We start from the raw sequence: 23366 nt of genomic DNA, 5'->3' as shown, positions 1-23366 counted from the left end.
TAAAAATGACATGGTGGTAATTTTCTGATTTTTTTTTTTTTTTTTGCCTCATATAACCCAGACACAGAGTCAAAGAAACCAGAAACCCAGAAATGCAAATGACACATACAAAATAAGCCCCAAGAAAAGTTTGCTCTCTTAAGCAAAGAACCCTAAAAGGGACAAAGTAGCAAGACAAATGCTGGAGTCCAGACTTTCAACACTGCCCAGTGATAACAAGACTGCTCCACTCCCACAACCCCACCCCCAATGGTGTCATTGGAGCTCATAAGGAAAACACTGATGAGGCACACTACCCCTCCCTGCCAGGATGGCACCAGAGGAGACATAGAGGGAAGCTGGAACTCCTACTTAGTCCTGACAAGAAGCCCCTTTCACCTGTGTTACAATTAAGGTCAAGTTGTAAAGTTGGACTTCTCCCATGAGGCAGTCCCTTGCCTTACTAGAGAACTGTCAAAAGAGGCCAGCTAAAAACAGAGTTTAGATAAGCTTCAGAGTCTCAAAACATAATACACAAAATATACAGCTTTCAATCAAACATCACTCCTCATTCTAAAAACCAAAAAATCTTACCTTGAATGGGAAAAGACAATCAGTAAGATACCAACACCTAGACAACAGAGAGAGATTAGAAATATCTGAAAAAGATTTTAAAAGATCCACCATAAAAATGCTTCAGCAAACAATTACAAACACAAAGAAAAAGTAGAAAACCAAGGCAAAGAAATAAGCCTCAGGAAAGCAACAGAACATAAAGAAGAACCAAAAGGAAATTTTAGAAATGAAAAATTCAGTATTCAATAACAAAAATTTAGAACTCAGAAAAATATAAAACATTGCTGAAAGAAATTAAAAAAACACACAAATCATTGGAAAGGCATTATGTGTTTATGGACTAAATACAAGCCTTAATACTGTTCATGGAATTAATGTTAAGATGTTCGTTCTACCCAAAGTGGTCTATAGATTCAACACAATCCCAATCAAAATCTTAATGGCATGTTTTGCAGAAATAGAAAACCTCATCCTAAAATTTATATGTAATCTCAAGGAATCCCAAGTAGCCACCAATTCTGAAAAGGAAGAACAAATTTAAAGGACACAAATTTTCTGATTTCAAAACATATTACAAAGCTACAGTAACCAAAACAATTGTGGTACTGGCATAAAGATAGAAAAATAGAACAATGGAACATAATACAAACACCAGACGTAAATCCTCACTTATACAGTTAAAAAACCTTTGACAAGGGTGCCAAGGTCATTCAGTGGAGAAATATTGTTAGAGAAACTGCATATCCACATGCAAAAGAAAGTTGGACTCCTATATATTACACTATATACAAATATTAACTCAAAATGAACTAAAGGCATAAATATAAGATCTAAAACTATAAAACTAAAAAAACTTCTAGGAGAAAACACATAGAAAAAGCTTCATGGCATTGGATTTAACAATAATTTCTTGGCTATAACATCAAAAGCACAGGCAACAAAAGCAAAAATGGACATATGGGACTACATCAAACTTAAAAACATTTCTTCATCAAAGGACACAATCAACAGAGTGAAAAAGCAACCTATGGAATGGAAAAAAAATATTTTCAAACCACATACGTGATAAAGGGCTAATATCCAGATTATATAAAGAACTCTTATAAGTAACCAGTCAAAAAAACAACCCCCCAAATAAATGATTAAAAAGTGGGCAAAGAACTTGAACAGACATTTCTCCAAAGAAAGTACACAAATGGCCATCAAAGATGATCAACATCACTAAACATAAGAGAAATGCAAATCAAAACTGTACTGGGGACCGGGCGTGGTGGCTCATGCCTGTAATCCTAGTACTCTGGGAGGCCGAGTCGGGCGGATTGCTGTAGGTCAGGAGTTCAAAACCAGCCTGAGCAAGAGCGAGACCCCGTCTCTACTATAAATAGAAAGAAATTAATTGGCCAACTAATATATATAGAAAAAATTAGCCGGACATGGTGGCACATGCCTGTAGTCCCAGCTACTTGGGAGACTGAGGCAGGAGGATCGCTTGAGCCCAGGAGTTTGAGGTTGCCGTGAGCTAGGCTGATGCCATGGCACTCACTCTAGCCTGGGCAACAATGTGAGGCTCTGTCTCAAAAAAAAAAAAAAAAAAAAAAAAAAAAACTGTACTGGGAAATCAACTCACGCCCATTAAGATGGTTACTGTCAAAAGAAGAAAAATAACAAGTATTGGAGAGGATGTTTAAAAATTAGAACAGTTGTGCACTGTTGGTGGGATTGTAAAATGACACAATTGTTATGGAAAACACTATGGATATTCCTTAAAATTTTTAAAGTAACTACTATATGACCCAGCATTCCCACTTCTATGTATATACCCAAAAGAACTAAAATCAGGGTCTCATAGCATCCATGTTTATAACATCTGTATTCACAACTGCCAAGAGATGGAAGCTACCCAAGTGTCCAACATAAGTGCATAGATAAATAATATGCAGCATATTCATGCAATGGGATATTATCAGTCTCAGGAAGGATATCACATCACATGCTATAACATGGATGAACCTCAAGGACAGTATGTTAAATGAAATAAGCCAATCACAATAAGACAAGTATTGTACAATTCCAAATACATGAAGTATCTACAGTAGTCAAATTTTCACAGAAACAGAAAGACTGGTGGTTACCAGGGGCTGGGAGGAACATGAAAAGGGAAGTTGTTGAATGGGTACAGAGATTCAGATTTGCAAGATAAAAAGGTTCTGGAGATCTGTTTCACAACAATATGAATATACTTAATATTACTGCGCTGTGCACTTAAAAATGGTTGAGATGGTAAATTTCATGAAATATACTTTTACCACAATAAAAAAATTTTCCCAATTAAAGAAAAAAACTCAAGGGATAAGTCAGTACTAGGGAGAGGAAAGAAAGGAAAGAATTAGAGAACTTCAAGATAAACAAGTGAAATTACTCAGCCTAAACAAATGAGAAAAAAAAGACTGAATGTTTTTTTTTTTAAGGACAGGTTATAACAAAAGATCTAACAATTGTATCTTAGGAGTCTCAGAAAGAAAGGAGAAAGCAAGAAGGGCTTAAAAAGTACATAAAGAAATGGGTGGAAATTCCCAAATTTGGAAAAAAAAAATCACCTATAGATTTAAGCAGCTGTGAGAATACCAAACAGAATAAGCCCAAAGCTACCCACACCAACTCACATCATCGTTAAACTCTGAAAACTAAGCACAGAAAAAAATCTGGAAGCAGCCAGAGAGAAATAATGCATGAACTACAGAGGAAAGAATGATAGTCTCATCATAGAGGACAGAAAAAAGATAACACAACAATTTTCCATAGATAAAAGGAAAAAATATATATCAACCCAGAATTCTATATCATGCAAAAATATCCCTCAGGAAAGAATGGGAAATGAAGACATTCTCATAAAAAAGATAACAAAGGAAATTTGTTGCTGGTAGACCTACTCTGAAATGCTAAAGGAGGTTCTCTTTAGGAAAACAAAAAGTAAATGATAAAAAGAAAGAATCTCGAACCATCAGGAAGGAAGGAAGAATAACAGAAAGATTAAAAATGTAAGTGAAAACAATACACTTCCCTCTGGTTTCCCAAATTATGTTTGAAAATTGAAGACAAAATTATAACAGTGTTGATGTGGCTCTAATGTATGTAGAGGAACTGAGATAAATATAAATAAAACAGAGTAAAGAGAGGTAAATTTCACTTGAACTTGTAAATACCAACACCAATAGATTATGATAAATTATATATACATAATGCAATACCTAGGGCAACCACTAAAAATGCTATACAAAGACATACACTCAAAAACACTATAGATAAATCAAAATGGAACTTGAAAAATTCTAGAAAGTAGCACACAGGAAGGCAGGGAAGAAAAGACAGAGGGAAAAAAAAAGAAAATAAAATAGAAAATAAGCAAGCTTAAGGCCTAACATATCAATGATTACAAGTAAACCATCTAGATACACCAATTAAAAGATAGATTATTAGAGTGTATTTAAAAACTGACCCAACCCTATAATCTCCACCGGAAACTCATGTTAAATATAACAACATAGGAAGCAAAAAGAGGAAAAAGCTGTATGTGATCATTAATTTTATGTGTCACCTTGACTGCACTAATGGACCTGGTAAACTATGATTTCTGGGTGTGTCTCTGAGGGCATTTCTGGAAGACATTAACATTTTAACTGGTAGATTGATTTTTTTTTATTTCGGTATATTATGGGGGTACAAACTTTAAGGTTTCAATAAATGCCCTTTCCCCCTTCCCCCCACAAGTCTGAGTCTCCAGCATGACCATCCCCCAGATGGTACACATCTCACTCATTATATATGTATATACCCGCCCCTGCCCCCCTCCCACCTGCCCAATACCCTATTACTGTAGTACCTATGTGTCCACTTAGGTGCTGCTCAGTTAATACCAGTTTGCTGGTGAGTATATGTGGTGCTTGTTTTTCTATTTTTGGGATACTTCACTTAGTAGTGTGGGTTCCAGCTCTAACCAGGAAAATATAAGATGTGCTATATCACCGTTGTTTCTTAGAGCTGAATAGTACTCTATGGTATACATATACCACATTTTAGTAATCCATTCTTGGATTGAGGGGCACTTGGGCTGTTTCCACAGCCTTACAATTATGAATTGTGCTACTATAAACATTTGAGTGCAGGTGTCTTTTTTGTAGAGTGTCATTGGATCTTTTGGGTAGATGACCAGTAATGAGACTGCTAGATCAAATGGTAGATCCACTTGTATCACTTTAAGGTATCTCCATATTGCTTTCCACAGAGGTTGAACTAGTTTGCAGTCCCACCAGCAGTGTAGGAGTGTTCCTCTCTCTGCGCATCCACGCCAGTATTTATTGTTTGGAGACTTTTTGATAAAGGCCATTCTCACTGGAGTTAAGTGATATCTCATTGTGGTTTTGATTTGCATTTCCCTGATAATTAGAGATGTTGAGCATTTTTTCATATGTTTGTTGGCCATTCTTCTGTCTTCTTTAGAAAAGTTTCTGTTCAAGTCCTTTGCCCACTTTTTAATAGGGTTATTTGATTTTTTCTTGCTGATTTTCATGAGTTCTAAGTATATTCTAGTTATCAGCCCCTTATCAGATGCGTAGGATGCAAAAATTTTCTCTCATTCTGTAGGTTGTCTGTTTACTTTCATGACTGTTTCTTTGGCTGTGCAGAAGCTTTTTGGTTTGATCATGTCCCATTTATTTATTTTTGTTGCTGCTGTGATTGTCTTTGGGGACTTCTTCATAAACTCTTTGCCTAGGCCGATGTCTAGGAGAGTGTTTCCAACATTTTCCTCTAGAATTCTAATAGTTTCATACCTTAGGTTTAAGTCTGTTATGTAGCGCAAGTTGATTTTTATGAGAGGTGAAAGGTGTGGGTCCTGCTTTAGCCTTCTACAAGTGGCTATCCAGTTTTCCCAGCACCATTTATTGAAAAGAGATTCTTTTCCCCAGCGTATGTTTTTGTCTGCTTTGTCAAAGATTAGATGGCTATATGAGGATGGTTTTATATCAGGATTCTCACATCTATTCCACTGGTCAATATTCCTATTTTTGTGCCAATACTAGATTGATTTAATTACTACAGCTTTGTAGTATAGTTTGATATCTGGCATATTAATACCTCCCCTTTTGTTTTTGTTGCCTAGAATTGCTTTTGATATTCAGGGTCTTCTTTGGTTCCATACAATGCGTAAAATTATTTTTCTGTATCTGTGAAGAATGCTGATGGGATTTTAATAGGTATTGCATTGAATCTGTAGATTCAGTTTGGGTAGTATAGACATTTTGGTGGCAGACTGATTTTAAAACATGCCCTCACCAAAGCAGGTGGGTCTCGTTTAATCCACTAAGACCCCAATTGTAACAGAACAAAAAGGCAAGTAGGGAGCACATTACTCTCTACTTCAGCTGGAACATTGATCTTCTCTTGCCCTTGGACAACAGACATCAGTGCTCCTGGTCCTCAAGCTTTAGGGAATTTCATCGACACCAGACCTGTACTATAAGAAATGCTAAAAGGAGTCTTCAATGTTAAAGAATAGTACATTAATGAACAATCAATATTTGAAAGCATACAACTCACTGGTAACAGTAAGTACACAAATACAGAATACTCTATTGCTGTAACTGCAGTGTGCAAACCACTTATATCTTGAATAAGAAGACTAAACATAAACCTATCAAAAATAATTACAAACTTTTGCAAGATAGCTAATATAAAAACATGTAGATGGAAACAATAAAAAGTTAAAAAGTAGTAGAAGAGTGAGTTAAGTTTCACAATTTCTGTTAGATTTTTCTTTGCTTATTTATTTGTTTGGAAGCAGAGTTGTTATATCTTTAAAATAATTAGCTATAAAATGATTTTGCAAGCATCACAGTAACCTCAAATCTAAAAACCTACAACAGATACACAAAAAATAAAAAGCAAGAAACTAAAACAGGAAGGAAGAGAGGGAAGGGAAACGGAAGGGGAGAGAGGGGAGGACCACAAAACAACCAGAAATCAAATAACAACATGGCCATAGTAAGTCCTTACCTATCAACAATAGCACTGATTGTGAACAGATTAAACTCTTAAATCAAAAGACACAGAATAACTAAATGTATTAAACAAAACAAAACAAGAACCAATTACATGTTGTCCACAAGAGATACAATTCACCTATAAAGACACTCATAGACTGAAAATGAAGGCATGGAAAAAGACAGTCCATTCAATGGAAACCAAAAAAGAGCAGGAGTAGTTATACTTCTATCAGATAATATAGATTTCAAGAAAAAACTATAAAATGAGATAAAGAAGGTCATTATATAATGATATATATATGAGTCAATTTCTGAATTGACTCCTATATCATTATACTAATTCTCAACATATATGCACTTAACACTGTAGCACCCAGATATACACAGCAAATATTATTAGAGCTAAAGAGAAAGACAGACCCCAATAAAATAATTGTTGGGAACTTCAATGCTCCACTACTCACTGAACAGACCATCCAGACAGAAAATCAACAAAGAAACATTGGACTTAATCTGCACTACTGATCAAAGGACCCATAGATATTTGAAGAATGTTTCATCCAACAGCTGCAGAATACACATTCTTCTCCTCAGCTTATAGATCACTCTGAAGGACAGACCATACTTTAGGCCACAAAAATGTTTTTAAAAATTCAAAGAAATTGAAATCAAGTATTTTTTTCTGACCACAATAGACTAAAACTAGGAGTGAGTAACAAAAGGAACATTGGAAAATATATAAGCGCAGAGTAATTAAACAATATGCTCTTGAATGACCAGTGGGTAAACGAAGAGATTAAGAAGGAAATTTAAAAATTTCTCAAAACAAATGAAAATGAAAACACAACATATCAAAACCTATGGGATACAGTAAAAGCAGTAATAAGAGGATAGTTTATACCAATAAGTACGTACATGAAAAAAGTAGAAAAACTTAAAATAAACAACCTAACAATGCATTTAAAAGAACTAGAAAAACAAGAGCAAACCAAACCTTAAATTAGTATAATAAAAGAAATAATAAAGATCAGACCAAAAATAAATGAAATTAAAACAAAAATAAAAAATATCAACAAAATAAAAAGTTGGTTTTTTGAAAAGCTAAAGAAAATTGACATGCCTTTAGCCAGAATAACTAGGGAAAAAAGAGACAAGACCCAAATAAATAAAATCAGAGATGAAAAAAGGAGACATTACAACTGACATTGCAGAAATCCAAAGGATCATTAGAGACTACTATAAGCGATTGTATATCAATAAATTGGAAAACCTAGAAGAAATGTATAAATTCCTAGACACATACGACTTATAAAGACAGAACCAGAAAAATATCTAAAACCTGAATAAAATAATAACAATGTAGAAGCAGTAATACAAAGTCTTCTATCAAAACAAACAAACAAAAAAAACCAGTATCCAATAGCTTCACTGATGAATTCCTCCAAGCATTCCAAGAACTAATACCCATTCTACTTAAACTATTCCAAAAAAATCGAGGAGGAAAGATATTCCCAAGCTCATTCTGTAAGGCCTATGTCATTCTGATACCAAAACCAGAATAAGACACAACCAAAAAATTAAACTACAGGTCAATATTGCAGATGAAAATAGATGCAAAATCCTCGACAGAATACTAGCAAACTGAATTCAACAACACATTAAAACGATAACTAATGATCAAGTGGGATTTATCCCAGGGATGCAAAAATGGTTGAACATATGCAAATCAATCAATGTGTTACATCATATTAGCAGAATGAAGAACAAAAGTCATATGATCATTTCAATTGATGCTGAAAAAGCATTCAATAAAATTCAATATCTCTTCACAATAAAAACTCAAAAAACTAGGTATAGAAGGAACTTACCTCAACACCATAAAAGCCATATATGACAAACTCAAAGCTAGTATCATACAGAAAGGCAAAAACTGAAAGCCTCTACTCTAAGATCCAGAACAAGACAAGTATGCCCACTTTCACCACTGTTATTCAACATAGTACTGGAAGTTCTAACTAAAGCAATAAGACAAGATAAAGAAATAAAGGAAATCCAAATTGGAAAGAAAGAATTCAAATTCTCCTTGTTTGCAGACAATATGATCTTATTTCTAGAGAAACCTAAAGACTCCACAAAAAAAACTATTAGAACTGATAAAAATTTTTTCAGTAAAGCTGGATACAAAATCAACATCCAAAAATCAGTAGAATTTCTACATGTCAATAGTAAACAATCCGAAAAAGAAACCAAGAATGTAATTCCATTTACAATAGCTACAAATAAAATACCTAGGAATAACCTGAAACAAAGAAGTGAAAGATCTCTGTAATGAAAACTACAAAACATTGATGAAAGAAATCAAAGAGGACACAAAAAATGGAAAAGATATTCCATGCTCATAGATTGGAAGAATCAATATTGTTATTCATAAAATGTCCATATTACCCAAAGCAACCTAGAGGTCAATGTAATCTCCATCAAAATATCAATGATATTCTTTACAGAAATAGAAAAAAAAATCTAAAAATTTTTATGGAACCACAAAAGACCTGGAATAGCCAAAGTCATCCTAAGCAAAAAGAACAAAACTAGAAGAATCATATTGGCTGACTTCAAATTATACTACAGGGTTGTAGTAACCAAAACAGCATTGTAGTGACATAAAAACATACACAGACCAATAGAACAGAATAGAGAACTCATAAATAAATCCACACATCTATAATGAACTTATCTTCAACAAAGTTGCCAAAAACATATACAGTGGGGAAGGGACAGTCTCTTCAATAAATGGTGCTAGGAAAACTGGATATTAGTATGCAGAAGAATGAAATTAGACCTTTACCTCTTGCCATATACTAAAATCAGGTAAAAGTGGATTAAAGACTTAAACTTAAGACCTGAAACTATAAAGTTACTAAAAGAAAACACTGGGGAAACACTTCAGGACATTGGTCTGAGAAAGGACTTCCTGAGTAATACCCTCAAAGCCCGGGCAATTAAAGCAAACTTAGACAAATGGGAAGCTAAAAAGAAGCTAAAACGCTTCTGCACCACAAAGGAAACAATCAACAAAGTGAAGAGATAAACCACAAAATGGGAGAAAATATTTATAAACTACCCATCTGACAAGGGATCAATAATTAGAACATACGAAGAGCTACAACTCAATAGGAAAAAAACAAATAATCTGATTTAAAAATGAGCAAAGAATCTTAACAGACATTTCTCAAAAGACATACAAATGACCAACAAGTATATGAAAAAATGCTCATCATTAGTTATCAGAGAAAGACAAATCAAAACTACAGTGAGATAGGATCTAGCCCCAGTTAAAATGACTTATCAAAAAGACTGGCAAAGCTGGGCGTGGCAGCTCACCTCTATAATTCTAGCACTCTGGGAGGCAGAGGCAGATAGACTGCTCAAGGTCAGGAGTTCAAGTTCATCCTGAGCAAGAGTGAGACCTCATCTCTACTAAAAAAATAGAAATTAATTAACCAACTAAAAATATATAGAAAAAATTAGCCAGGCATGGTGACACATGTGACACATGACTTGGGAGGCTGAGGCAGAAAGATTGCTTGAGCCCAGGAGTTTGAAGTTGCCGTGAGCTAGGCTGATGCCACGGCACTCTAGCCCAGGCAACAGAATAAGACTCTGTCTCTAAAAAAAAAAAAAAAAAAAAACCCAAAAAACACTGGCAATAATGAATGCTGACAAGGATGTGAAGAAAGGTAACCCTTGTAAACTGTTGGTGAGATGTAAATTAGTACAACTACTATGGAGAACAGTATGGAGGTTCCTTCAAAAACTAAAAATAAAACGATACCCTATTACCTAGCAATCCCACTGCTAGTTATATGAGGTCTGTCCAGAAGGTTTTCAGCCATTGTTAATATAATGAAAATGGTAGGTACTGAGATAACCTGGTAGCCAAGGAGAGTGGACTGGAACGCACATGCATGAACAAAGACAACTTCACTATACTAGTCAGTGGGACGCTGAATGCTGCTGAATGAGTACGTGTACCATGTTGGCCATCGTATTCAAAATGACTGAGCAAATAGAGCAACTAATCTGCATCAAATTCTGTGTTAAGCCTGAACATTCCTCCGCAGAAACTTTGTATGACTCAGAAGGCTTTCGAGGACGATGCAATGAGTGCAGTGAAAATAAAATGCTTCAAAGATGGTCAAGAATCTACTGAAAGTTATCCATGATCTGGGAAGCCTGCAGCAAGCAGAACACTTGAGAACATGTACAGGTTAGGTTAAGCAACAATGACAGAACTGTGTGAGGTCCCAAAGTGCCTACTTTGAAGTGGACTGAAGTGTCATTGTCCTATGTACAATGTTTCTTGTATCTTTTATCTTCTCTAGTAAGTATCTCTATGTTTCATAGTATATGGCAGGATACTTTCCCACCAGACCTTCTATATCCAAAAGAAGGGAATTCAGTATTATCAAAAAGATATCTGCACTGCCATGTTTATTGCCAAGATTTGGAATCAGCCTAAGTGTCCTGTGGTGGTTCAGGCCTGTAATCTTAGCATTCTGGGAGGCCGAGGCAGGAGGATTGCTTGAGCTCAGGAGTTTGAGACCAACCTGAGCAAGAGTGAGACCTATCTCTACTAAAAATAGAAAAATTAGTCAGGTTTCACAGCACGTACTTGTAGCCCCAGCTACTCAGAAGGCTGAGGCAGGAGGATCACTTGAGCCCAGGAGTTGGAGGTTGCAGTAAGCTATGCCACTGCCACTGCACCCTACACAGGCTAAGACTCTGTCTCAAAAAAAAAAGGAAACTGAACCCTCCTTTTTACTCCCACCTTCATTAAAAAAAAAAAAAAAATCAACCTAAGTGTCCATCAATGAATGAATGGATAAAGAAATTGTGGTAAATATATGCAATGGACTATTATCTAGCCATAAAAATTAATGGAACTCTGCCATTTGCAACAACATGGACAGACAGAACAAGAAAACATTACGTTAATGAAATAAGCTAAGCGCAAAAAGACAAATTTGTATGTTCTAACTCATATCTGGGAGCTAAATATTAAAAATAACTGATCTCATGAAGACAGTAAGTAGAATGATGGTTACCAGAGGCTGGGGAGAGGACATAAAGTGGGGATGGTTCATGGTTGCAAAAATATAAACAGAAGGAACAATATTTGATAGCATAACAAAGTGACTATAATAAACAATAAGTTAGGATATACATCAAACTAAAAGAATGGAATGACAATGTTCCTAACACAAAGAAATTATAAATACCAAAGGTGACAGATGCCCCAATTACTCTGATTTGATTAATTCACATTGTATGCCTGTATCAAAACATCATGTGTATCCTATAAATACATACAACTATTCTGTACCCATAATAATTAAAAATTTAAAAGAAACTAACAATGCAACTACCATACTACTCAGCAATTGTACTCTTGGGCATTTATCCCAGAGAAAAGAAAACTTATGTCCACACCAAAACCTGTACATAAATGTTCACAGCAGTTGTGTGGAAACAACCCAGATGTCTATCAATGGAGGAATAATTAAATAAACTATGGTACATCCATACTATGGAATACTACTCAGAAACAAAATAAACAGTATACAACAACCTGTATGAATCTTCAGAGAATGATGCTAAGTGAAAAAAGACTCCAAAAAGTTGCATATTATATGATTCCATTTATATAATATTCTTGAGATGACAAAATTATAAAAATAAAAGAAAAATGACTGATTATCAGGTGTTAATGATGGGGGTATGGGAATAAGAGGAAAGTGGTATGGCTATGAAGGCTAACCTGAGAGATTCTTTTGGTGATATAACCGTTCTATGATTTCACTGTATTAATGTCAATATCTTGGTTATGATATTTTACTACAATTTTACAAGATGTTACCATTGGGGAAACTAGGTAAAGGGCATGTGGTATCTCTCTCTGTTATTTCTTAAAACTGCATGCTATACTATTATTATACACTATAATACTATCATTACATAATAAAAAGTTTAAAAAATATACTAAGTGATAATTTTCCCCATTTAATATATGAGGAAACAATTTCATCGAGTTTCAGTAAATTGCCCAATGTCATATACTACCAGAAAAATCATAGAAGCAGAATTCAAATTATGCCAGACTCCTGTAAAAAGTCAGATTTGCTCAATAGCATTTAGGGTATAACTAAGCATCTATTGAGTGCTGGGATTATGGACATAAAAATTTAAAAGACAATGTTCATATGTTACTATAGAGGATACAGGTGAACAAGTAATTACACTAAGAGGAATTATGCACATACAAGGCCATGTACTAGCACTGCTGACAGATAAAAAGTGAGGATGCTCAGTTAGGTGGGTGAGGACAACCATTAACAGGCAGGGAAATAAGAGACTCAGATTGACTTTTTAATAAGATCACTCCAGCAGGGTCCTGGAAGGCACCATGAATGCAGCAGGGGTACAGATTACAAGCCTCCTCTAATAAGCCAGAAGGGGGATGGTAAGAACAGAACTAAAACAGATGCTTTGGGAATGCAGATGACCAGCTGGATAGCTATGCTTTACTATGCCAGGAAATAAAAGAGGAAGGAAAAGTGTAGTTAAGGAAACAGAAATTAACTGAATTTTAGAGATGTTGTCTTTGAATTATCTGTTGAACTTCAGGACAGATATCTACCTAGTCAATAAATACAGGCCTCTGGAACTCAAAAGAAAGACATTATTAGACTAGTTATGGAGATTTAGGAATCAATCATTATAGTACACAGAAAAACATACACAAATAGAAGATTGCTCAGGGAGAAATGTAGAATGAGAAGGGAAATGGTAGTATGAAGAACTTAACTCAAGAAAGCACTCGTTCAGAAGGAATAGGGGCTGGATACCAACCTAATTCAAAAACGAGACAACTCTTAAAAGTAATTTACACAGAAATTCTTAAAAAGTGTGTATTTGTATGGTGGTGGTAAAAGAGCTTTTTGTTTTACTATTAATATATGTACTTTTTTTCTTTTTGAAAGACACAAGGTCTTACTCTGTCACCCATGCTGCAATACAGTGGTGCAATCATAGCTCACTGCAGCCTCAAACTCTTGGGCTCCAGTGATCATCCCACCTCAGCCTCCCAAGTAGCTGGGGCTACAGGCATGCACCACCACACCCGACTAATTTTGTTTTTTGGTAGGGAAAGGGTCTCACTATATTGCCCAGACTGGTCTTAAACAATTCTCCTGCTTCGGCCTCCCCAAGTGCTCAGATTACAGGTATGATCCACAGCGTCTAGCCTTATTTTTAATTTTAGAAAGGGATCATAATCCTGATGATCATAAGGGAATAGCGTTCTCCTATGCCATTGTTTTTGGTTGTACATTACTTGACATTCCTAATTTTCCTTTCTCACTACTGAAGACTGATTAAATCATTTTCCAAATGATGAACTAGGAAATAGCTATTGAACATATTGTGCAATGTATTTTCTTATAGTCGTGGGCAAGCTTCACAGAAGAAATTCCTTTCCAACAATTATTAAGTTTATATCAAATCAAAATGGTCAGTGTTTGAAAATGGAAAGAAGTATTTCTTTTTTGTCCTTTTTAAGATAGTGGAGGAAATTCCAAATTAAGAATCCTTTATAAGAATGGATTTTTGAAAGAATATGAAAAGAATGGTTTAAATTTGGTTTTTGAGCATTTCTGTCCCTGTGATTATACTAAGACGTTTTCTCTCTCCAGATAAAATTCAACCTATTTTGATGAACTTTAAAGAAAAAAGTCTCCAATGTAAATTTTTAAAAAATGATTCAGTGTGAAAGAACAAAAGAATAAAAAGTTCTGCTGAGAATCACAGAGATCTAGAGCACTGTAAGCATGCCCAAAACACAACTGAGATTCCTGTTTCTCTTTTTCCCCTATCCTTATAAAACAAGGATATTCTCCTAATAGGTATCAAGCCCTACGTAATATAGCTTCATATTACACTCATGTCTTGGTATATGAATGCATTCTCTCCTTGTTTGGTTGCTAAAGGAAAAGCAATACGATAATTCAAATGAAGTAATTAGCTTAATGTTCACCTTCTTTTTCTTTTTATGAAGATCATTTCTTGAAATGGTTTTACCCTTTTAACATCAGTTTATTCATGGGCTTTAATTCTGAGTTTCAGGTTCCCATGACAGAACATTCAAGATAAAAGGAAAAGATTAAGGAGTCAGAGTACAGTTGTAAGTTAGCAAAATTCATAACAGCAAACAATGGGTAGTAGACTTCTCAAAGGAAAGTAATGCGTTGAGGAAAAAATAAATCCCAAACTACGAGGATAACCTTTCCCATTCCTGTACCCAAAGAGATAATATTTTAGTTATAATAGCTTTAATAATTAACAATGCAAATGGATTTAAAATGGAGAATAGATCTTTTAAATAAAAATCCTAAAATTTCATTATGGGTAAAGAAGTAATTTTGCTGTCATGTAAACATAGAAGAAACAAATACATACAGAAAAAATGAGCCCGAAGTGTTCTGACTTCTTTTTAAAGGAGATGAATGGAGCAGGGATTTTTAATGTGCTTATGCATATAATCATAAGGAATATGAAGACAGTCATCACAATTTTCCATCTTGCCACATGATGATTCCATTCTCTAGATATTCAGCTTAACTGTACAGTCAGTAATGTCAATGTTTTCAAAAATCAAATTAGGGAAGAAAGATTTCAACAAGGAAGCATTTTAGGATCCTCCTGGAAACCTCATTACAAACCCTGTAAATTCCCAACAGACTAAGTGACACATATGAATCCAGAACCAAAAATATGTCAAACATTCCCAGGTAAGTGAAGCTATAGTAGGAAGTACATACTTTTTCCTAAAATTCTAGTAGTGGTATGTTAAAAAGTAGAACTGTTTAACATCAAAATTTCAGGCACAACCAAATTCCTCTTTCTCTAAGAAATAATCCCCCCAACAGACAGTAAAAAAATAATCTCATATATGGTTAAACAACATGATGGGGATTCTTCCTACACCCAAATAATATTAATATTGCAAAGCTCTTATATTATACATGAATGAGCATAGTTAACTGAAAAAATAAAATCTCTGACTAAGCAAACTACAGGTAATGAGAAATGACTGTCAATTTGTTTTGGAACAAAAAATGCATCAAGTTTCATAACAATATTCCTGTTGAAAATTCTCTATTCAATCTAAAGCAGCGCATCCTGCCTTTCCTGTTATTGCACTATTTTTCCTCTTTAAACTCTAAATAATGCTTTCGGAACAGAGCCTGAAGATTCCTTCCTCTTGGTCAGCAGCAATGTGGCAATGTCAAATTGCAAGCACAGAGCCTATGTTCCATCCAAGACTCATTATGCCAGAGGAAACACATTCACAAATAAAACTTCTCAGCTCCATTCACTTCCCTGACTGCAAGAGAAGACCATCAACATGAGAAGACTGGAGGGAAGTGGCAGGTTTCCCTTGGGAAAACAAAACATGTTGACTTACCTTCTCTGCATACTTGAACTTAACATAGAACCAGCTTGACTTGATCATTTTCCACCTCCTGCCCTCAGAGGAAAAGAGGGTGGGGAAAAACCAAAAAGAGGAAAAACAAAGAAAACCCACAATAGAGTGCTGGAGAAAAAGCAATGTGTCAGCAAAGGCTTCTTTCAGATGCTGAGTTTTCCAAAGGATAACATGTATTCAAAGAGAGGAGGGACAAAAGGAATAAAAAAAAGTTTTTTTTAAAGGAAAATCTACTGTTTCAAACCTGACCTCCTTCCTCTTTAAGCTCCTGCACACCTTCCCCTAGCGCCTAAAACACTGTGTGTGATCTTCCTCCGGAAACTGCACTCCAGGACTGCCTTGCCAAGCTGCCTGCTGCTCCCTCCCTCTGGCTCCCTCTGTGTTTCTCTCTTGGCTGGCTGACAAGAGAATTCCTCAAATGGACTTCAGCTGCCTTCATCACAAATGGCACATGTCAGTAATGGCAGGAGGCAAGCCCTGGCCCTGGTACTCTCCCAGAAGGACAGCTTTCTCCTCCCACCCCTTCTCCCACAGGATGAATAATAAATTCCAGCACTCCCCTCAGGACACAGATTAACACCTGGCCAAACATTATTCTGACAAGAGCCTGTATGGAAGGAAAGGACTGTGCCATGGCTTTAACCCCATGATCTCCAAAACAAGATCAGGAAGTGACCTTTCTCCACTCCTACAGAAGATTACAACACTAAAAAACAGTCCAGTCTCTTTAGCAAAAAGTGAATAGGAATCCATCTTAAATTCTCCAGCTGAAACAACATCTTCCAACCTCCTGTAGCTACAGAAAGAAAAACTGGGACAGCTTTCTCTTGTTATGCCCTTTTACTTGTTCTTGTTGCCAAAACAGCTCCTGGTATTCAGCCACAGGAACTAATAGCTTGGAAAAATGATTAACAGTTTATAAATACAAATTTTTTTCAGAAATGTAAAGAGTATTTTTATTTTTGTTATATAGTACTACTAATTCATTAAACTTCTCAAGACTTCAAAAAAAACTGTGAAATAGCATCAGCACCCATTTTACAAGATGCAAGAAATAAGGGAAAAGGGGTTAAATCTAGGAGCATGGCTTCAGCATATGTGAATGTGAAGCACCTGAGCACTACTCCACTACAGGTAATATCCTAGAGATATCCAAGCGCATGAGAAATAGTGATTCTCAAAATATTTAATATGATGATGGCACATCTCTCCTCCCTGTTTCCTACATCTCTGTTGCCAAGTGAAATATTCATCAAACACAAAATAATTAAGATCCATCATCCATAGGATGCTGTAAACTATCCCCACTTGTAAAAAGAGGATGTGTAAAGCAGATGAGTTTGAATGTATGATGTTATCAGCCTCCATCTTCCAAAGCAGTTTGGAAAATTGTGAAGTAGTGTAAAATATTTTACTCTGTGCCCACTCTTATTCCCAAAACTGAATGGAGAATTAAAGCTAACAGGCAGCCTTTATTGCAATCAAAAGGGTCAAAGTACACATGGGGGCTCATGTCCCTTTCTCCCTGCAAAGGTCCAGGGGTATGTATGGTCCACTGTTTCATTTCCCTGCCTCTAAGTCACATAAGCATCAAAAATGTGGACCTATAAACCTTTCACTTGAGGCACATCATGCTCTCTCCTCAGCCAAGGTGTTTGAAGGCATAACATTTGCTAAGACCTAAAAGTGTCATTCATTAAATGTCTTTATGGAAAAGAAATATACTTCCATTTTTGAAGCTGCTATTCATACCATCATGCTGAGTAGCAGCTTTGTTTTAGCACTAGAGATTTTAGAAGTGGCAATCACTGATAAGCCTTCCTGAAAAACCCTATCCCTACATCAAGTCAGTCATAATAATTATAAACATCCCTGTAATAATTCTGAAGTATTTCCCTCTACACCCAACCTAACAGTCTAATATTATTTCAGCAGAGCAGCTACACAAGTGCACAGTAAAACTTCATGTTGAGATTGACAGCAAGGGTATCAAACTCATTTCCTAAGACCCATGTACAATAAAGGATCTCAGTGGATTCTAATTCAAAGTAGTAACTCACTGGGGATACAGATCACATAGAAGGAGAAGAGAGGAGAGAGGAGAGAAGACAGAAGAGAGAAGAGAGAAGAGATGGAATTCACACCAAAAAAAGACCTCCCTCTAATTTCTCTGAGAACAATGTCTCTATTTTTACTGGCCCCTCAATTCCCTGAAATCTTTCCAGCAGGCAAGTGTTCTTCTTGTTCAGAATACCCACGTTTCTCCGTCATATTCCCTCATCCTTTAGATTGGAACTTAGCTATCGCTTTCAAGAAATCTACCTTATCTTTATCAGCAAGTCTGGGTTAGGTGCATCTACTGATCTTCTCCCTTTCTTAGCACGTACAATACACTGTTATTGCTGCCTATTTACTTTCTGCATCTCCCTCTGAAATGGAGGTCTCTTGATAGCAAGTCTCCAACCTGCTTCAATCATAGTTACAGCCTGTAGCTTGGCTTGGTGCCTAGACACAGTTGAGGCTTATTTAGTATTTGCTGGTTGGCTCGATGGATGAGAAAGGAAAAGTTAGGTCACATAGCATGAATGGAAATGAGATAATGCATGTGAAGTCCTTAGCACATATTCTCTAATACAACTAAGTTCTCAATAAATGTTTACTATCATTGTAGCCTTGAGGAGAGTGCGGAAAGTTTGGAACTACAAACAAAAGTACAGAAAAAGCAAATCAGTAAATGCACTGATGGACAACACTGAAAAAGCTATCAGATGTTGAAGCCCATTGATCTATAATAACAGCAGTCCAGACATAGTTTGATTCTCCCAAGAGGAACAGAGTCTCAAGAAAGCAGATGACTGACACATTCCTGAGAGAAAATGGGCAGAAGGACAAGAGCTTCAAGGAACTGAGGTTGCTGATGGGATTACAAAGGTGACACAAGCTGGATAAGGAAAGGAGGCCAGAGGGGCTCACGGTCTGAGAGAGTAGTGAGGTGTCCAGGGTTTCACGGCAAAGATGGGGTATGGAGGAGAAAGGTGACAGGGTGACAACTGACCACCAATTGTACTTGGATACGTGACAATAAAATATATCATATCTTCAGGACAGATTATGGAACAGTGGGGGTTTTTTGAATGTCAGTCCATTTCCTTGTGACTTTTCCCCCTTGGTCATAAATCTAAAGGCTCACAGAGAAGGAAAAAATGTAAGACAATGAAAGATTTCAAAAAGACAGAATTTGGGTAATCAGATAGACTCATTCATAAGTTTTGTGAATATTCTACCTGGGGAGGGACTTTAAAAGTTCATGAAAACCGGTATTATAACCTCTCACATGAGGACCCCCCTTCCAAGTAAAAACAAATAGTAAACTCCCCATTCTATAACATACTGAATTTTAGCAGTCATGCATTGATTAAGGAACACAAAATGCAAGAATTTAGTAATGCTTTTTAATGAATTAATATTTTATTATCCATTTCTTCAACAAACACTTAAAATACTACATACTCAAAAGGGTAGTGACCTATTCAGTGTCCAGAAAAAAGCTGGGCTTCCCAGACTGTGAACTGACCTGGATCAAACACCATAGTGATAAATATAAATCCCAGAGAGGTAAAGTGACTTCACAGAGGTCTATGACTGAGCTGGATCTATAAGCTTTTTCAACTTCATCATGCCACCTTATGTAAGAGTCTCTATGAGAAGAATGTAAGACTAAAATTTTTTTTTTTTTTTTTTTGAGACAGAGTCTCACTTTGTTGTCCAGGCTAGAGTGAGTGCCGTGGCGTCAGCCTAGCTCACAGCAACCTCAAACTCCTGGGCTTGAGTGATCCTTCTGCCTCAGCCTCCCGAGTAGCTGGGACTACAGGCATGCGCCACCATGCCCAGCTAATTTTTTATATATATATCAGTTGGCCAATTAATTTCTTTCTATTTATAGTAGAGACGGGGTCTCGCTCTTGCTCAGGCTGGTTTTGAACTCCTGACCTTGAGCAATCCGCCCGCCTCGGCCTCCCAAGAGCTAGGATTACAGGCGTGAGCCACAGCGCCCGGCCTGTAAGACTAAAATTGTGTTATACATTTCAGGTGATATAACATGATTGTGGAACAGTGGGAACTAATAAGAGCATATAAATTCTGTTAGAGTCAAAGAGAGAAGAGGGAGATGTTCTACTCATTTTATACTCCAAATATCTAATATTTGCATAAGTATAGGATATTAGTTTGAGAGGGAGGGGAGGGAGAAGATGAAGCTCAATTTAAGAGGTAGATTATTGGTTGTATTTTGTTTAAAGCATCTTTAAATGAAGAATTAATGGAGGCAATGAGAAAAGACTAGTTTACATGAGAGAGTACAATGTATCTGGCAGTGGTTACACATAAAAGTTTTGGAGATAGAAGGGCTCAGTTCTAATTCCAGCCATGCCAAATGCTGGGTATAACTTCAAACTAATCACTTCTCTCTCTAAACCTCATGTTCCCACATCTGTAAACTGAGGGTAATCAAACCTATTTTAAAATGAGGATTCCTGTGAGAATTAAATAGGCTCACAGCTGAAAAGCAGTTAACATAGCTCTAGGCTCATAATTGAGCTTGATAAAAGGTAAAGGCAATGTCACCTTAACTTACATCATGATCTCCTAACCTCTGCTTAGTAAGTACAGTCAGCTGAAGGCACTATAGAAATATCACTTCTTAAGACTTCCAGTCAGAAATTCTACCTGCTATGATAGATCCTTAATCATCCTTTGATTACATTCAAACCCTAACATGCCACCAGGAAAGGAGGAAGAGGACCAGAGAAAACACCAGAAGTCTACCTATTTCCCTGGAGGGCATGACTGGTGAAAGATGCTACAGCTTATGAGCTACAAGTCTGTCATCTTCTCCAAGAGGGGTGTGTTATCTAATAAAGTCTGACTGCTATTTTACCCCTAATGTTTTCTGGAGAATTAGAAGTTCACAAAAACACCCACAGAGATATAACAAACTAACAATTGAGCCCTTTTAATAACTCTGAAACCACAACTAAGACAGGGTTCTGCAGCAACTCATTTTCATTTCCTGGCATAAACCCCTTCTTATAACTCTTATTGCCTTTTTTGTTTTAAACAGATAGTTTACTATTAAAATAAAATGATCTATATGGAGGGATTGCTTCAGCTGCACTAACAGAACTCTATTTCCATTGCAGCTGCACTTGGAATATACCATTTCCTCTGGCAGAGCATCAGAATGCTTGTCAAGAGAGTCTGAACAGGTACAATGGGTGCTCAAGAACTTTCCCTTTTCTCATGAAACAGAGCTAGTCACAGCTCTTACAAAACTTTCAGAAGAATTCATTTATGTATTGAAAACTTCAAGAGTTTTTCAGCCTTTGTATATGGTCTTCTTCTGCTGGGAATAACTTTTCCTCTCTTTTTCAGCCCTCCTACTCCCTACCCAACCATGCACATGCATTTATGCACAAGCTGTGAATACTAACACACACACACACACATACCACCCTACCTTTACTTACTTCACAATTCTCATCTCAGACATACAACATTTTATAAAAGTTTCCTTTGACCCTCCAAGAGTTTGCTAATGAAACAGTTCAGAAGTTTAGATTAACAGTAAAGCTTATAATGACTTCAATTATAATGTAAACTATAAAGAGAAACAGCTGAATCAGTAAACAGAAAGGTTTGCAACCTACGCTCTGCTATTGAGCAGAAAAAGAAAGCTCCGTGCTATTTCCTATTAGCTACACTCCATGATAAATGTGTTCTTCCTTAAACCCTTAGGGGGAGGGAGAAGTGCATATCATCTGAGCATTTTAAGAGGCAGAAATCATTCCTGTGTTATCTGCATCTGATCTCCTCTCTGCTCCTAAGAGGCAGGGGGCCTAGCAGGAAAGAAGCCAGGGCCCACTGCCAAGAACAGATTCATGGCACAGACTCCCTGCTAAGTAGTTTCCAGAATCCTTGAGGGAACCGGGCCAGAGGCCCATCTAGAATTCTCAAGGTAGGAGAATGGTTTCAAGGAACACCAAGCCATCCTTGTAGGAAGACTGGAGGATGAGAACAGCCTCCATAAGGTTCAACTCCAAGGCTTCTTCCAAAAAGGCTTTAGAAACGCTGAACTGTTTTAAAATTGGATTAAAGGGAGAAAAACCTGCTAAAACAAATAATACTCTTTTGAGAGGAAGAGCTAGCACAGCCTTACAACGTGGGCTCTGTCTAAACATTCTATTTACTAATTTTTCTATTATATAAATATGTCCAGTTGTATAAACTAGCTAAATAAACTGATTGTGTCTCACGTGGAGGGCCAGAGAATTTTGAGCTAAAAAACCATGTCCATATTTTTATTTTCATTTCTATAAGAGGAAAGGTCAACAGATCCCCATAGTGTAGAAGGAATAGCTATGTATTTGAAGGAACTTATCAGATATATACTGAGATTACAACTAAGAATAGGTTCAATGTTGAAGAAATTTTCATAAAAGGTTCCTAAGAATAGACACACTATGATCTATTTTAAAATATAAAAGTAGGCCAGGCGCAGTGGCTCATGCCTATAATCCTACCATTCTGGGAGACTGAGGCAGGCGGATCATTTGAGCTCAGGAGTTAGAGATCAGTCTAAGCAAGAGTGAGACCTAGTCTCTACTAAAAAAAAAAAAAAAACGAAAAGAAAGAAAGAAAAGAGAGAAAAGAGAGGGAGGGAGGGAGGGAGGGAGGGAGGGAGGGAGGGAGGGAAGGAAGGAAGGAAGGAAGGAAGGAAGGAAGGAAGGAAGGAAGGAAGGAAGGAAGGAAGGAAGGAAGGAAGGAAGGAAGGAAGGAAGGAAGGAAGGAAGGAAGGAAGGAAGGAAGGAAGGAAGGAAGGAAGGAAGGAAGGAAGGAAGGAAGGAAGGAAGGAAGGAAGGAAGGAAGGAAGGAAGGAAGGAAGGAAGGAAGGAAGGAAGGAAGGAAGGAAGGAAGGAAGGAAGGAAGGAAGGAAGGAAGGAAGGAAGGAAGGAAGGAAGGAAGGAAGGAAGGAAGGAAGGAAGGAAGGAATTAGCTGGATAACTAAAAACATATAGAAAAAATTAGCCGGGCATGGTAGCGCATACATATAGTCTCAGCTACTCAGGAAGCTGAGGCAGGAGGATTACTTGAGCCCAGGAGTTTGAGGTTGCTGTGAGCTAGGCTGGTGCCACGGCACTTTAGCCCGGGCAACAGAGTGAGAATCTGTC

The 23366-nt window shown here is 36.6% G+C and overlaps 1 protein-coding gene across 3 annotated transcripts in view; it reads right to left on the bottom strand.

The window, feature by feature from the left end:
- The window catches only part of AUTS2 (activator of transcription and developmental regulator AUTS2), a 1182161-nt gene that overhangs the window by 803301 nt on the left and 355494 nt on the right, over positions 1–23366 (bottom strand). Inside the window, exon 1 of one of the 3 annotated variants that reach the window (XM_012764369.3) lies at positions 16120–22788. The exons of the other annotated variants lie outside the window; for them this stretch is intronic. Within the exon in view, the coding sequence (XP_012619823.2) occupies positions 16120–16167 (48 nt within the window). The 5' untranslated portion in view covers positions 16168–22788. Of the gene's footprint in view, positions 1–16119; positions 22789–23366 lie in introns of those variants that run through there. 3 annotated transcript variants of the gene reach the window in all.

This window comes from Microcebus murinus, chromosome 19 (genome assembly GCF_040939455.1).
Source record: "Microcebus murinus isolate Inina chromosome 19, M.murinus_Inina_mat1.0, whole genome shotgun sequence".
Classification (NCBI taxonomy): Eukaryota; Metazoa; Chordata; class Mammalia; order Primates; family Cheirogaleidae; genus Microcebus; species Microcebus murinus.
This window is presented reverse-complemented; position numbering and strand designations above follow the sequence as displayed.